Genomic DNA, 18,182 nt, shown 5'->3' with positions numbered 1-18,182 from the left:
TTGAGGGTTTACTTTACTTGGTTTTAAATTCATACAGCTGTTGGAGATATTTTTGTTTGGCCATTGCATAAAATAATTCAGTAGCCCCATATCCAAACAACTAGTTATTCTGAGAGAATCTTAAAACAATTAAGATATTATTAATAATAAAAAGTTGAATAAAATTAAGATATAAAAATTATTATTTTTTACTATTAATTATATTTTTTCTGCCTTGGGTAAACAGACAGAAGTATCCATGGACACAAGCACAATCCAGTAGGATTGAAGGAACAGCGTTGGCAGTAGTTGAAAGCTCCTTCAAATGCATGAGTTTTTCTAAGATTTACATTATTTCCTGGGTATTATGAACTGCAGCATTTTCTGGGCTTGTAACTGCTTGTAAGATATATTACATATAAGCTCACATATCTACCTGTGTAGGCAAGCTGATACTATCATTTTCTTTAGTAGAAAGCAACCCTGAATGAACTTCAAATAGTGCTTCCAACAGAAAGAAAAAAGCTTTTTTTTACAAACTGGGATTCTTGTAGCTTGAAATAGAGATTAAGAGTGGGGTAGAGAGACACTTACAAAATATAATGTATTATACGTGTTATTTGTATACTGCAAGCAAAGTAAATCCTGAAATGTGCTAAGGCAATGGATTTAATACTTTAGGAAGATGATAATGTAATAATGTTTAAAAAACAAACATGTCTCCTGTTGAATTAGATCCTACTAATCCTTGGTTTAGTACTGTATGCTGCTTCCTGAAAGAAAAAAACAAACCTAAAAAAATTAACTAGCACAATGCTTGACTGAAAATATGCACGTGTTTCTGTCCCTTGGTATTAATGGAATTCTGAGGAAACAGCTGGAGATTTCTGTGCCAAAAATTCATAAATTGATAATGTTGATTCTAAAACAGACAGGGAGCTTTACCAAAATGACCCCTACAGTTGTCAGGCAGCCTCACAGTGCTTCACAAAGCAGTTCTGCCCACCCTGAGCCCATTTGGTGCCTGAACATCCCTGAGACCCTTCAGGCTGCACTCACCTGCTCAGAAACCCTTCTGAGAGAATGTACAGAGACCTGTTACAATTTAAGGGACAAATGTGAAAACACGTCATCCCAGCGAACTGGTGGCCTGTCTGCTGCCATCAGCATCCTCCACGTTATCACTGGCTCATTTTTCCAATGAGGACACCAGGGAGAGACAGTTCCAGGGAGGCTCCATATCACCTCTCCTTCTACTGTACTGGGATTCTTTTCCTATTTTTGGCTCCAACTTGTGCTTGCATGCCTGCTTAAGAGTGACCTAATAATCAGATGGGCTTAGTACCAATATATCTCCAAGAAGCAGCATAATCTTTGGGCACTAGAGCAGTCAAAATCAACTCACTGATTGAGGAGCCTAACCACAGACTAAGAAATCTAACACCAAGTGTGTAAGACCAGCTGCCACACAACAGTTTAGAAATATACTTGTCCTGCCACAAATCTCCTTGAACTATGCAGTCCAGTAACAGGCACTGGGATGTAGGCAAGGCAAGGTTTTCTTCCATAGCTTCCTTGAAAATGTATTCTTTTAAAATATTAGTGCTGAGATCAGAGTTAGGGCATTGAAATGCTTTGACCTCCAAGCACTAAGGTAACAATGCTATTTACATAATTAGACTTAAATACAAAATTTAAAAACATATTCTTGGATTAAGTATGTGTACATACACTGTATTTTAAAACATCTATATAAGCTATGTCTTACATTTATCAACTGTATCTTTATCCTGAAAATAATGAAAATTATACTAGGGAAGTTTTTGCAAAAATATTAAAACTTATTTTAAGTGATTTCAAATAATATTCCACAATAATGGAACATGCATTAATTCCACGTGAAATGGCACAAAAATAATCAATTTGTACTACAGCACGACGAGCGCCATTCTGCATTTTAAACTGATCTTTTCCAACATGAAACATCTACTTCAATTCAGTCTTTAGCAAACTGTCAGACCTTCCTGCACACCTACTGGTAGGGTTATTTTTGAATCATCCTGGAAGCAAATCACAACTATCTCAGTGGGTGCACTGGCCTCTAACAAAATGTCATGGTGGCAGCCTTGTGCCACTGATCGGAGAAAAATGTTTTGTACTGAAGTGAACAAAAAGCAGATTTTCTAAGAGTGGTTATTTGAACATTCTCCACTGCTTCTCAGCTGAAGCATCTTGTATATTCTATAAAATCTCTACTATTTCAACAATTGTGCTCGCAACACGAACACCTTCAACTAACAAAGACAATCTTCATACTAGATTAGGGGGTAGAAAAAATAATGAGCCACGGATGATAGCTATAAGTTATAATTCTCTGCTTTGACCAGAGGGAGAGAATGAATTAATTCTTACAGGAAAGGCAGTATAATTTTTTTTCTTTTTCAGTTTATTCTATACTTCAGTCTTCCTTTTTTGGGGACTGTTATTCTTCAATGTCAGCATCTGTCTGAAAATGAGTATTTTTAGACCTTTGTGCTGAGGAGAATTTTTTTTTTTCCAGCGTAAGAGTTAATGGCTGAATACTGACATAATATGACAAAAGCTGTGCTGGATTTTAAGAGATCATTAAAGGAAAAAAGTATCACTTTCTCACTTTCTACCCTATCAGTATTTTTTCCCCAAATACTTCTTCTAAGGTTTACACAGCAGATAAACTTAAAGAGTTTTTTACTGAAGCATGAATAGCTAGTTCAGCTGTGTGAATAAATAATAGTTTAGAGAATCAAATAATCATGAAAATGTCATGGAAAAAGAAGACTCCTAGGTCTGAAACTGAATTAGCTTCTGGTTTAGCAATTCTATCCCTCCACAGCTCAGAAATGATATTGTGTATGTTCATGCAGATAAATTTGGATATATAATTAGCTGTTTCGTCTCTTCATTTACACATAGAAGGGCTTTCCTCCTGGTTACTGAAACAAACATTTATGTGTGAATTTGAAGAAATGAAATGGAAATTATCTCACAGAGGCTGTGGAATCTCCATCCTTGGAGACACTTAGACCTTGATTGGACATGACTTTCACCAACCTGCTCTGAGTGGTCCACATTTTACAGCGCTGTATTAGCTCTGTACCACCCAGGACAGTGAGAACACACATTATTACCCTTGGGAAAATTAGGGTAGTGGGTCAACTGAGGGAAATTAAACATCAGACAGTGTTAGAGACAGATACTTTGATTCTGAGCTTACATGTCCCTCCCTCACATGCACCTCCAGGCATTCCCACCACCCCCTGAATGAACCCTGCATCTCTGCAGGCTCTGGAGCAGCAGCCTCCCTGTGAGCTCTTTGCTCAGTGATCCATTTACAGGATGTGTCAAGGACAGTCTCTGGAGGAGAGAAAAAGGTTCCTGACACTCAGCTGGGATTCATCCTGTCCAAATTGGGATATTTACAGTGTGGATACCTACAGTTGAGGTAGTCCCTCCAAAATCTCCCCAGTTAACAAGAAGTGGAAACTTCCAGGTTCTCACCCAAAGGGAACTGAGACAAACTGGATAATGCAAACCTGGAGTCAGGTAAAAGCTACCCCAGCCCAAATCCTTGTGTTATGAAATGCTACAGGTGCCTGCCTTTAAAACACTATGAAGCAGTACTGGTACCTGTCTTTAAAACAGAAAAAGTATCCTAAGCAAGTGAAATGAAAATAAAGTGAATAATTAATTAACTAAATAGAGGTGATTAAAGTAAATAAAGGAAACAATTATCATATCAAAATAAAAGACAAGAAAGATGATTAAATGAGTCTTCAAAAGACCCATGAGAAACTCATGAAAGACATAATATGCCTTTACCTGGTTTTTAGTCTTCCATGATTTCATTTTAATTTTTATTCACTACCATCTGATAATTGCAAGAAACAGTTACTTTAACCATAGGCAATTTAAACCATTTAATTTTTTTTCCAGGGCCAAGAGACAAAAGAACCTATTTATTGCCTGAGGGGATTTTTACTAAAATGAAAGCTTAATCTTTCATGTTTTTTTAAGCAAAGGCTTTTAAAAAATCATTTCTAACAATGCTGTAGGGAGACACTTCCATGGGTATGCAAAATTGAAATTATAAATTTACAATTATAAAAAAATTAATAGTTTGGGGGATTGTATTGTCTCTGTTCTTTCTGAATGAATACTCTTTCAAGCTTAAGAGAAAGTATTTAGCACATGGAGGAGAACGAATGTCCTTAGACTCTCTTGCGGTCAAAGCTGTTTAGTCAGAATGTATGGAAGAAAAATCATTGGAGTTTAATTTGTTTGGAAATCCTCAAATATCAGCTGTCCCATTGGCTTCTCCCTTCCTGGCCTGTTTTTCTGTGTTGTCAATGCACTGAAGTTGGTCTAACCACTATCTACTATGCACTGATGGTTGCTAAATCTTATTGATGTAAAATTAAGCTTCAAGGTGAATTTTAACTGAAACAACCATCTTTTGGGGCTCTAATGACACATGTTTATAAAGGACAGAACAGGAGATCTTGGTCAAAGATTGATTCAGGGGGGATTTTCAGGGGAGATATATCTGGATAGAAATATGGATATGATTTATGTGGCTGCCATGGTTCAAGGCATACTGGAAGTACACACTTATGCCCATCTCCATTCTGTGAAGGATTTTGCCTTTAACAACATCAAGAAAAGGATTAAATTTAAGCATCTACCTTTGCACTGCCACAAATGTGGGCTGTTTTCTTGACTAAAAAATATTAATTTAATGCATTATCTGGAGAGATGCAAACATTTCTTACTGGGCTTAGTGCAGGCTTTGAAATCAGACAAAATAATTTACACTTATGAAACACAACAAGCTGAAGTGTTCTATTAAAGGAAAACTAGACCAAAAAAATACCCTTAAGGCCTCCAAACATCCACACATTGAAAGGCAGATTTAAATGTTTTCTGCCAACATATTTTAAGTTTGAGTGGAAACACTTTGAGCTACTATGAAAAGCTTTATCAAACTAAATTCATTTTCCATGGAGCAGAGAAGAATCATTGAAGATATTATTCAGGTTTACAAAACATGTAATAGGGTGGAGAATGTGGAACCAGATAAGGAAGGTTAAACTGAAGAACACTTTAACAAAGCTTGATTTTAGGTTGGTTGTGCAACATAAATAGGTCAGTGGACTTATTAGAGATTTTCCAAGCTGTCTAATATTAGAAACACCTGGTGCCACAGGTACAGGTGCCACCTATAAGACTTTCAAAGGCAACTGATATTCTGAAGACACTATCTGAAAGGCTAAATACCCAGAATTTTTTGAAAATAACACAAGTTCAACGTGTTAGCCAAAATCACTAACCTCTTTGGAAAAACCCTTGGTATCTGCTCTACAATACCACCCAGAGCAATAGGAAGCTCTAGTTACCTCAAAGACATATCTGCCCAGCCCAGTGGAAGCACCTGTCTGCCACGGGCCTCTGCAGACCTGGACATCAGATAAAGCAACTCCCAGGTACTCAAGGAGCCTCAAGATCTGGTTAAAAGGGAACAGCAAGTCAGACAGGCTGGGTAAGAAGACTGTGTTGGACAGGGGAGGAGAGAAATGTGGCCTTTAAGGTTGAATCCAAGTTCTGTGTGTACATGGCAAAACAAAGTGTGCAATGGGAACATTCTGGTGCCACTGTGCTGCAGAGCAGCAAATAAAAAGGGAGTTAATTTCCAGCCCCTCTGCACCACAGTGCAGTGCATTGAGCTGCCCTGGGAACTCTTGTCAGTATGGGTCAAGATCTGTTGTGTGTGTCTTGGGAGGACAAGGCTGCTCAGACATTTATCAGCTAAACTGCAGAGATATCACAGAGCATGCATGAAATGCAACATTTCTGCTTCTATAAATGGATGGAATTTGGACAGGTGTAACAGTGCAGAGGGAAGAGATTGCTCAGGTTTAAAAAGAGCACATCAGCAAGCCAAAATTATTTTCCCTCAACCTGCTTCTCAGAGATGTTGCTAATGAATATTATTTTTAGGTCAAGATGATGCTCATGCCAGAAACAGGAGAAATTCACACAGATTTAGTACTAGCCAAGCTTCTTTCCATTTAACCTCTGTCCCAAACAAACAATAAAATTGTAATATAATGGGAGCCCTGGCCAGCACTAAGACCCAGCACCACACTCAGTCCCATTTATTTTTTGCAGTGAAGACAGTTTTCCTTACTGATGAGCTCAGTCTGCCATGAATTACTTTTTCATGGGGGATAAATATACACTTAAACAAGATTAAACAGAAATGTTCTTTAGTGGTGTCTAAAATAATATGAATGTTTTTTAGAACAGCAATAAACACACTTCATGATGCAAATAATTACACCCTGCAGCCTTTATGTAACAATAAGTGGCCAAATTTTCTACTCAGCTACATCACTGTAAACCCAGAGTAACTACACTGAATCACCATCTCTCTCTGTGGATTCTGGAGATTCTGAAGTGTTACCTAAGCCTGAATTTGCCCCAGTTTCTCTCTAGGGTTTTGGAGACATCAGACATGCATGTCTGGAAATCCACATGGTGGTCATGGAGGCATTTCCACCTCTTACCCTGTCTCTTTTGCCCCCATAATGAAGTCAGAATCGGGCTGTGTATTCCTTGTGCATCTGATATCACTTCTGTAACTGTGTACTCAGGACCAGAAGAAAGCTCAATTGAGATCCAGCAAGAGAAAGGGGAATAAAAAAAAGTACTTCAGAAAAATTCATGAAGGGTAAAGGCAATACTTGCATGTGATGGGAATCAAAGATCAGTATCTTGGGGATTAAAAAGAACCACCTCAGCTGATTTTCCTTTGGATGGGAAGAATTTGGTCATGTTCTGAATTCTTTGTGAAAAGTTAATTTTATCTTAAGTTTCCCATGCAATTGTAATTTTCACGCAGAGTTTTTTAAGATGGGTCTGTTAGGCTTTAATGGCCCCTGAAATGAATCTGGAAAGGCAAACATGCCCACACTGGACCACTTGAAAATGCAGTTATTTGCTTGAAAATAACAGCAACAAAGATGTATTCAGCTGTTAAAGGTTCTTCACAATTTACATGAGCACGGACCTCATGACACAACATGGAATCAGTGTTTTAACTACCACCTTGCCCTTGACTGCCGTGTTTGTGTGTTGGAAGCAGGCACTCTGCTCTTACCAGGACTTGTGAGGGCTCCCAGAGCACCAGTCGTTGTGGAGAGAGGGTTTGCATTGGTGGTGGTAGCTGAGGTCTGGGCGGCGGCTGCTGCGGCTGCTAAAGTTGCCAAATTCTGTAATTGTAAAGCGTTCATGCCTATGTGGAGAAGCAATAGGGTTAATTAAAACAGGTAATCATCATCATAACATAATCGTCAAAAAGTGCTGTTTTCAATGGTCATGGAGCTTGGCATGTGCCTTGCCAATAAACTCAATTCTTTTCATTCCCAAGACATCTATAACCTCAATCCACCTCTTACAGTTCCTGATACCTTGCAGTTGAGAGAATGCACCAAAAACACCAGCCTATACTTCAGGAAAATTAAACCTGGATTGTGCGTCTTCTAAGGGAAGTGTAGAATTAAAAGTCATTTAAACCCTGCGTGAAGCCCAGGCACAATATTATTTCCTGACACAACAGGGGATATAAAGAAGATAACTAGCATTTAAAACACATTCAGGACAGGGTCATATAGTTGGGATGAATAAAATTTGTTTCCCATGTTTCCCAGTTTGAATGCCTAGAAACTTGTCTGATTTTTTCTGAATGTTAGTTTGCCCACAAGAGATATTATTTCACCCTGCACACTTTGTATTTCCAACAGAGGAGCTTAACAACAACTTGGACAAAATGAAAAAAAAAGAGAGTTTAAATACAATACTTGGGAAGTATGTTTGAGAAGAAAAAAAATGCAATGAAGGAGAGGTGCTGTCTAGGAATTCAGAACTCCTGCAATAATGGAGAGGGATATTATTTTCAAACACAGATATTGCAGACTCAGGTTAGTACAACCAATAATTTCCATAAAGAGGAATTCTTACTGTCACAGCATTAGGGACTGTGAAATAAACCTTTATATAAACATCTACTTCTGAATAAAGCCACAAATTTAAATACAGCATGTTCCAACAGGCAGGTCAGGTCTCAGGGGAGCATCTAATTTGACTGAGGTTCTAATGTGGGTGTCTCAGTCAATGCCCAAATTCAGTTCAGATGCTGGTGTTTCTGAAAATGTGACACTGTTGCAATGGTGGGAGTTAAGATTTTAGTTTATCCAAGAAACACCAATTCATAGTCTGGAACTGGAACAAGACACTTGGAGAAATTACATGACCAAACCTCTTTAAGGTTTCTTTTGGAGGCTAAAGGCTATCATAAAAGATAAGGCTTTTCTCAAACATTACTAATTCAAACTATTTTGCAAGACACAGTTCACATGTATGCAAACAATATTATTTTTATTTTTTAAAACTACTCATCTGACTTACTGGCTTGTCTTGGGTGTAAGTATTTTTTCCCCCCACCAAAGAATTATCTTCCTTTGTTAATAAGACTGCAGACTATTTCAAACAAGATTTTGGGGATGAAAAAGACTGGGACCCAAATCTTTGTGAACAAAGCAGTCAGTAACCCTCAAAATGAGATATGGAATTCATTTTTATCCTGGACTGATATTGGTCCTTAATTATAATTTACCTTCCTATTTCATAAGGAGACTAGGTAATTCAGCAAAGAATATCCAGCAAACATTGCTGATCTTCACTGAGACTGTATTATTGTGCCATCCTGTAACAAGGGTTTGGGAAAGCAGTGGGTTGCTCTCCTCCAGAGGAATGGCTTTCTATCACCCACTGTTTAGTTATTCATCAAAAGGATCACTCATAACCAGCTTATATTTCTTCTGTGTAAGGAAGAAGAAATAAGGAAGAAGTCCAAGTTCCTTTGGACTTTTAAATGGTATACATGTTAGGATTAAATAATTGTGATGAATTCAGAATGATTCTAGAGGACAGCCTAGGCCAGACAAGGTCAACAGGCAGCAGAGCAAACAACTGCTCTCTCTGCACTCATGAATCACCCTTGCACTTCTGTGGATGCAAAGCAAATACCATCATTGCCTTATTCCACAAAAACTTTTTTTTTTTTAAACAAGCACAGGAGGAACCCATCAATTTGGCAAATGAGTTTCAATGCCCAAAGAAGATGAATGAACAAGTGCTTGGTGCTGATGAAATTGTGTCCTCACCCAATTTGTTGTACTGTAGCAGTGAGTGTAAGACACTGGCCACAAAACAGCCTGCAGGTGTTATAGGGTGTCAGCTTTGGTGTCTGCAGGAGAAAAACCTGCTGGCTGTTGTCACACCTGAGTAAGGGAAGGACAGCAAAGACCCCCACTGAACTGAGCACCCAAATGTGAGTGTTAGCAAGGGCTCATAGCACATTGTCACCAAGCAAGCTCTAGAGCCCATTTTGTCAGCAGTTTTATCATTTAATATGCATCTTTAGGATCCTCTGTCTGCTCAAACATTTGAAAAATAAGTCCTGTCATCACTGTTTCACATTCCCCATGCATTTTACCATCTCTGCTCCCTCTTTATTAGTTTCTCCCATCATTGTCAAGAATGTCAACATCCCATTCGCTTGGAAAAATTTGGAGGAGGGAAACCAAATGCTCTGGAGTCCGACCCCAAAAGACCTTTACCTTCAAATGAGGGTTTTTGGTTCAGTTGAACCTCAGCTAAGGTACAGTTCTGCAGTTCTGTGGGATGAATCTGCTCTCTCATTCTCTCCCCTTTCACACACACTCTTCACACATTTCACATCCTACAGTTTTTTTTTTCAAAACAGTCCCAAATCCCGCAACAGAACTGGACAGCAAATGAGTAGATGGATTTTATTTGAAAGTGCTGCTCACTCAGCAAATGCACCTCTCTCTGAAGAAATGCAAATTGCTTAACGCTGAGGAACAGCCTCATAGGCAGAGCTGCACATGAAAAATGAATATCTTCCTGTAGAGGAATAAAAAGCCCCTTCTGGGTAAGGAATAACTCTTGATCTTCATGATGGAGACAATGTAGGGAATTAAAGGGAAATGATTAAAAAACCCAGATTCACAATACAGTTTGATTCCATTTTTAATAACATGTATTTACCAATGTGCTATCAGCTTGGCAAATAATCAAGATCGCAAAGAAATTCGACTTTCATTTTGTTATTTGGCAGATTAAAAAAACAATTAAATTATGTACAAAACAGATGCACAGTATGCCTTGCTTGAAACTTAAGATTTTTTAAAAAATTATTTATAAGGATAGGGGCATGAAAATTTAATTTAATGTTCACCTTAGGTAATTTTGTGTCTTATTGTTCACAGCAATTACCATAAATCTACATATCAATAAGCGAGAACAGATGTCAGTTGTTACAAGTGCTTGCCAATCAGGCCTGTTAAAAAGTGACAGATGGATGGTGATAGAACATTCTCATAAGGCCTATTAGCACATTCACAGGAAATTTTTGTAGTGCTGCACAGTCACAGATGCAGTTCTGTGAAAACACGGGGAAATTTGAGAGCACGAGATTTACATTTTACAACTTCTTGTGCTGCCTCTGACACAAACTTTCATACAATGAAGTAATTTGCCTCGTTTCAGTCACTGCAGCTTTTCTCCTGTGATAACTGTAAATTTGGAATTATTGGGTATTTGTAGAGGAGGGAAGGGAGTCACAAGCCGTTCCTCAAGATTTCTTAGGCCTCATCAGCTCTTGGGTTTCTAAAACCATAATAAAATCATATTAGAAAATAGCTGAGATTTGCTTACTGCACAAATTCCAAAAAAAAAAAAGCTACATTGAGTGGCACAGTATGCATGGAGAGTTTCAAAGTCAGTGGTGATTATCAGTACCAAATCTGATCGCTCATAAGCAGCTCCCACTGACTTGACTTCCTTTGCTTTGGAAATTTTATCCTTCTCAATTATTAGGATTTATTCCACCTGAATTAAATCCTAACTGCAGCTTAAAAAATGTGGATTAAGGTAAAATTTATCATCTCCAGGCTAAAAAGCAACTATTTGCTAACACTGGCATCAGCCATTTTGGATGCTGATGGTAAAATGTGTATAAAGGTGTGGAGGGTGAGGCTATTTCAGCAATATTCTAAGAATTAAAATAGTCAGGAGACCTACGTGCCACCTCCATCAAACCATATATATTCTGTGGCTACTTTTAGAAAAGCTGCTTATCTGAAAAGTGCTTGAGGTAGCCTGACCAGTTACTGTTTGATTGAGCAAAGCCCTTAAAACAACTTTTAAGTCCACAATTGATTCTGCCCTGTATTTTAAGAGTACATGCTTAAATCTGACTGCAGGTTCACAGAATCATAGAATGGTTTGAGTTGGAAGGGATCTTAAAGATCACCTAATTCCAACACTCCCCGAGCCATTTGTTGACTTATGTAGGATTTCAGCCCATTTTCAGGTTATACATGCTCCAAACACATTCTAGCAAGAAGGGTGGTTTTGTCAATTACAACTTCTTCAGTCCTAGTGGGAAGGATTCATCTGATCTAACTTTGTCCAAAAAAAAGTTACTCACTCAGGCTCTTGTTATAGTCAAAGAAGAGAGAGGGGGTAATGAAATAATCTGACCCCAAAAAAGAATCATAGAACCATTGACTCATAGAACATTTGGGTCAGAAGACACCATAAAGACCATCTAGTTCCAACCTCCCTGCTATGGGCAGGGCCACTTTCCATTAGTCTAGGTTGCTCCAAGCCCAAAGCTCACCTTCCAAGGGACAACTTCCACTATCCCAGGTTGCTCCAAGTGCTGTTCCACCTGGCCTTGAACACTTCCAGGGATGGGGCATTCATAGCTCTCTGGGCAACCTGTGCCAGGGCCTCACCTCCCTCACAGTGAAGAATTGCATCCTAATATGTGTAGTATTTTCCTAATATCCATAAAATAGATTAACCCCAGCCTTGGTAGGATGAATCATCAGCCTGGGAGTGACTCCCTGTTCACTGACATTGCAGGGAGATGGGATGCCTACTTTCCAAACTACTGGGGCTCAGTTGGATGAATTCCATCCATAGAGAGGCCAAGGCAATAAAAATCCCCCTCACCCTCCATTTGCTGGTTATGGAAAGCCCACACACAGCTACAGATATTGTGTCCAGACTTGGCCAAACTTGCACACCGTGCACTTTTACCACCTGAATAAGCACATCTCCCAAGTGCTGAGCACTGCTTTTTCCTCTCAAGGTGCCTCTCCTTCTCCTCTGAGAAGGAGCACTGTGTGGATTGTGAACAGGCTCACTTGCTGCAAACTCTCTCTCTCCAAAAATGCTAAACAGAGTTGTTTAATTTATTAGTTAAAAGAAGAAGAAGGCAAAAAAAAGCTAATTTTATGTGTTGAAAATAACTAGGACTTTCAATGGAATTAGTGTTACAAAAGCTGAATGTTTTTGGTCCCTGAGGTCAACATTTTCAAAACTGGTAGTTATCTTTAAGAAACAGCTATCTCCCTTGAGCTGGAAACAGTTTCTCGGTGACCTTTACTTTTAATATGATATCCCTAAAGAGGTCATAGCAGGAGAAATCCTCCTTCTGTATGGCTTTGCTGGAATGAAGCCATCGAAGAGTCAGAGGATATAAAGGATCCTTTGGCCAATGCAAAAGTATAGAGCTTTTGTGCAGATGGTCCTGGCTTCCAACTGGTCCCTCCAGATCCACTGAGCCAATCCAACAATTAGAGGAAAATATTCAGAAAGCAGAGCCTCACAGACTTTCTCTCACCCATCTGCTCCTACAGACTCTGCAACAGGAGGAAATCTGGCTTGGGTAGTGGAAGAAGGGTGGAATGGATAGAGCAGAGCTCAGGAAGGGCCAGAAGTTCAACCCAAAATGCAACCAAACTGTGAGAGAACTTGGACAGCACTGGGGAAAAGATATACATTGGAAAAATAGAAAAAGTCCCAGCTGCAGAGGGCTTAGGGACCTGAAAGAAAAGGAAAAATCCATGGTTTCTGCTCCTGTATAACTTCAGAAAGTAAAATACTCTGTCTATTCAATGAAATTAGGAGAAGACCTTTTTTTTTTTATGAGTACTGTACATTTTTTATTTCTTGAATGGCCACACATACAAAAATATTGATATATGAACCAATATTTGTTCCTGCCAAAACATTTGACATTAATGGATTGTAGAAAATTTTCCTAGACTGTACATTGTTTAAATAGTGAAAACACTGAAATATTTTCTACAATCATCCTAGCAATAGTAAACTTTCTTTTACACTATCTGTAGGGTAATTCCCAAGCTCTTAAACAGGCAGGTTAGCTTAAATAACTTCAGCTTTTAGGACCTGCTCCGGTGCCAGCCAAATTCAATACAAACATTCAAGCAACATCAATCTCCTTTGAACTAAGCTTCCCATGCAATTTGTATGTATTTGAAGGAGGAATTTTTGCTTGCTCGAAAGGTTGCTGATGTTTAATGTAGCTTACATTGTCTTTTAAAGTAAGACAATCAAACCACATAATGTAATTCATCTACATTATTAGCCTTCCCCAAAGACAAAGTGCAGGCTAGGCACTGAGGCTGGAGAGAAAACACATGAGAGGAAAAATATGAGAGGAAGCACTGTCTTTAAATTAGCATTGGCATTAGAAGATATCAGAGAAGGAGAGCAAAAGTGAGGAAGTGCTCACTATGAAATACATTCGTAAGGATGCATGTCCTTGCATGTTTTATACAGGACAATGAAGCAGACTTTGGCAAGGTAGAATTAGTGCCTGTAATCAAGACCAGGGGATTACTGTAATACCAAAGGCACCACTGCCAGCTCTCCCAACTTTATTACCAGTATCAAAATATTACATTGTTTTCTTTGGCTTGACTCATGAAGTAGAACGATTTAGTGAAAATCTCGCTTTTCTATAGAAATGAGATAGAACTAAACTGCAGAATTAGGCATGGAACCTTAAAGCTTGGAAAGCTAAATGGCAAGCTACAGCTTTTTGTCTCTCAAATTTCAGGATCTTAAATTTTCATTAAACCAGTTTTGTGATTTGCTTGGACTTCACACAATGCTGAATGTAAAGCGGGGTCAGTTGGCTGCTACAGCAAGAACTTTTAGACCTGGTGCTGAGTGTTTAATATCTGTATGTTAGAGAGTGCTTGAGAAAAATCCCCGTTTTTCTTTGGACTGTATTTCCAGCTTACAAACAAACAAGCAAACTCCAATACTCTTAAATGACAAACACCTAAAAAATCCACTCCTTTCACCAAAATCAAAGAACCACTGCTTTTGCAACGTGAGAACTACTTTAACCAGTCTGAGGCATGGTATTAGGGGAAGGGAATTTAAAACTGCACACTGAAGAGCAGTATCTTTGCTCTGCTAGCAAAGAAAATTGCTTTGATTTAAGAAATAATATACTGAGCATAGCAAATAACTCTTCACATGTGCAGTGGGGTGTGTGCTGTGCCCCCTCTGTTCTCTGCAGAGACAACACAAGCTGTAGCAGCACAAATAAACACTTGCAGATCCAAAGGGCCCTAATTTTGTACAAGGGGGAAGCTATATCAGAAGTCCTAATGTAGCAAACCGTGACTTCATCAAGATTTAAGCACAAAAGAGACGTTAGAGCCCTGACATGGAAGTAAGGGTGGAATTTCAATGGCTCATGTGGCTTTTGATCAAACTTTTAGTGTCTGAATTACGTGGTAAGCACACCCATCGACTTCAAGGATAAAAGTTGCACTCCTCAAACACAAAGTTCAAAGAACTTGAAAGCTGCAATGACGGATCTTCTTTAGCACCTCACTCAATTGTGTCTGGATTTTATTCCTCACTTTGAAATGTTATATTAATAGGCAAACTACATGCAATATGGAATTACATATTAGATTCTTTTTTGTGAAATCAACCTGTACAGCTTAAGTTAAAAAACCCTAGGCCTTCACAAATGTTCAAAGATAGCTTCAGCTAGTAATGCAAGCTCTTGCTGCAGACACAGGAGTACTTTCTTTTCCTTTCACGAAACATAATATACAAATTGTTAATACCAGGTGCACTGCATGACAGAGTACTGCCTGATTTCCAAGGAGAGGACATGAGCTCTCAGTTCTAACAATGACATAGTGCTTAGTCTTTGGCACTTTCATGTAGAGATGCAGCTTGGAGAACAATTTTGTATCATTAATTTTACCTTGAACATAAAGATTTACGAGTCACATGTTTTGGGGAAAGGAGTAAACTTCAAGCTGTTTTGATAACATAAATATAAGATATAAAATACATTTTTTTCCATGAGAGGCAGTCAGTCATCAAATTATCCCATAGATGAGTGCATTAGCAATCTAATTTGCAGTTGAAAAAAGTATATCCCTCGAGTAACAATGATGTGCCACTATGATTTCTTAAGATTACTTTTTCTCAGCCTCAAGACCATATGATTTTCAGAGAATAAATCACATCTTGGATTGAAAGCCCATCCTGGAAATACTTGACTAAAATCCTTAGTTTCAACAGTTCTTGAAAACAAAGCTGAATCTACACTAACAGTGAGAAATAGGCAACAAAAACTTCTAAGGTGCACATAATGCGATGGATATCACATTATTTTTCCTCAGTGTTCCAATTCTTTCATTTTTGTAGATCTAACCAAATATGAAAACATTAAAACACAATCTTTGAGCTCAAAACCACTTCCAAAATTCCCCAAGTATAAAACTGTTGCTGAAGCGCTCTGTTCTGTTTATCATATTAAGATACATTATTTTGATGGAAAAAACGCTAGATTGCAAGAGTAACATAATAGAACCAGCAAGCACTGCCAGCAGGTCTGAGGAAGAGAGAATAATTCAGAGATATTGTCATCTGTAGGCCAATTTATATTGTCAGACAGCAGGTTCACATTATTCTCTGATGTCACTGCAATAATGGCATAATATAACGATTGAGCAAAGAATACCTGTGGGGTATAGCTATACAGTGTGGTATATATATACTTGTTAAAGTATTTCAGGCTTCCTTCAAAGCACAACCAGAAGCAGCAAAAGACCAGGATTAAAAAAAGAATGAGAAATGGTGCTCATAAAGACTTCTGAATATTTTAGCCCTTGTTTTGTGATGATGAAGCAAGTGTAATGTTGTATTTCATTGATTCAGCGGGCTCATGATTAAAATAAACTAATGTAGCAATTTAGGGGTTTTGTGATTCTTTCTTTTTTTTTCCCTGTAACAAGAAGAAAAAAAAAGCTTTTTAACAGTTCCTCACGGCAGGCATAATGTGCATCTGTGCTCTGATTTACTGCACATGCTGCCTTCTCTAGCATCATGTTAAGTTAGGATATCAGCATGGTAGGTCACACAGTGGGAATGACCTTTTGCTAATCACTACACATCAGTTACTACTGGCACACAGCTCATTACTAAGAAACCCTCCAACTAGCTGGCTTTCAAATCCGCTCGCACTTTGATTCTTTTTTCCCCTTTTCTTTCTTTCTTTTTTTCCTCCAGACTGAAGATTATACTTTTACATAAAATCTCTGTTGTGTAATTTTGCCAACTAGGGTTCCAAAGTCAAAAAGGCACCCAGTTAATTTTCTGTGATTATAAAAGGAGCCTGAAAATTCATACTGAAGGTAGGCCTGTAATCTTGGGTTTCATTAAAAAGGTCAGAACATTTTTCCTCACCACATATTATTAAAATGTTTGAGGGCTGCCATTAATTTGATTTTTCAGGACATAGAAATCTCACTGGAAATTAGAATGTAATCCTGCTGTTGCTTTCCTGACACTTTTCATAGGGCAGGATACGGCTGCAGGGACTAAGAGCTCTCCTGCAATTTACCATTGGTTACTTTGGCCAAATGGCAGGTGACTAATGCAAGACAAACTGTTTGCACAACCTGGGAGCTCTGGGTTTAATTTCAGTTCTGAAAGAGGGGTGAAAGTGTTTCTATTGACGCTGAACCATGAGCTGTCCCCTGCCAATACATCTGCCACATTTAATACACAACACGCCCCCCACCCCCTGACAATGTGATTATTAGAGGTACAGAATTCAATAGCTTAAGAACACAAAACATAGCAGGAGCAAAATGAAAGGGTTTTTAACTCACCGGCCATTTGCTGAATGCCGCTGAAGGCACCCAAGTTACTGGAGGAAGTTGCTTGCTGCAGGAGCTGCAAATGAACAACACAGCACAGCAATCTATCTGACAGTAATGTAACAAATGAAGATAAAGCTAAAATGAGCTATCATTTCACATTTGGAGTATTTCTGCTTTCCTTTACATTTATATAGTCTCTTGCTTCTGTCTGCTGTTGGAATGAACATCCCTAGAGTCAATGCTGTAAATCCATATTAATGTCTAATCTCTATTAAGAAACACAGAGACACAAGGGAAACTCAATAACATGGCTGCTTTAAAACAATTAATCAATTTATTCTTTTTAACAACCAGGTGTTAAATCTATTTAAACCAACATAGTGTGACTAATTACAACCCTCTGTAGTCTAGTAGTTACCATAACTCATCTCTGTCAATCATGGTCCATTCTTCCCCACCCCCGTGAATTCAGTTTTTTCTTTATTATCTTTATGAATCAAGCACACAGATACTCATTAGACTGGGATTTGTACATATAGCAATTTAGCCTATCTCAGCATTAATTAGCCAACCTCAGTACTAATATATATTTTTAATTGCCGAGTAAATTGCTGTTTATATTACTATATCAAAATATTGTATGCACACAAATGATGTATTTATACATACACAATGCATATATATAGGCACATCCATTTAACAGAATCATAGAATGGTTTGGTTTCATAGAATCATAGAATGGAAGGGACCTCAGAGTTCCTCCACTTCCAACTGCCCTGTCACAGGCATGGACACCTTCCACTAGATCAGGTTGCTGAGAGCCCCATCCAGCTTGGCCTTGAACACTTCCAGGGGTGGGGCAGCCTCAGTTTCCCTGGATAACCTGTGCCACTCTCTCACCACCCTCACAGGAAACAATTTCTTCTGAATATCTCATCTAAACCTGCCCTCTCTCAGTTTAAAATCATTACCCCTTGTCCCATCACTAAATGCCCCTATACCCTCTCTAGCTTTGTTTGAGGCCCCCTTCAGATATGGAAAACTCAAAGGTCCCACAGGCTT

General features: G+C 38.5%; 1 protein-coding gene across 16 annotated transcripts in view; it reads right to left on the bottom strand.

Moving 5' to 3' along the window:
* CELF2 (CUGBP Elav-like family member 2) overlaps positions 1-18,182 on the bottom strand; it is a 545,552-nt gene that overhangs the window by 34,201 nt on the left and 493,169 nt on the right. For all 16 annotated transcript variants that reach the window (XM_064421752.1, XM_064421753.1, XM_064421755.1 and 13 more), the window contains 2 exons: positions 17,130-17,193; positions 7,175-7,309 (listed from right to left, as the gene is read on the bottom strand). In XM_064421752.1, coding sequence (XP_064277822.1) covers positions 7,175-7,309; positions 17,130-17,193 — 199 coding nt within the window. The remainder of the gene's footprint in view (positions 1-7,174; positions 7,310-17,129; positions 17,194-18,182) is intronic.

This window comes from Passer domesticus, chromosome 5, assembly GCF_036417665.1.
Source record: "Passer domesticus isolate bPasDom1 chromosome 5, bPasDom1.hap1, whole genome shotgun sequence".
Lineage (NCBI taxonomy): Eukaryota > Metazoa > Chordata > Aves > Passeriformes > Passeridae > Passer > Passer domesticus.
The sequence above is the reverse complement of the archived record's forward strand: the minus strand, read 5'-3'. Positions and strand labels throughout refer to the sequence as shown.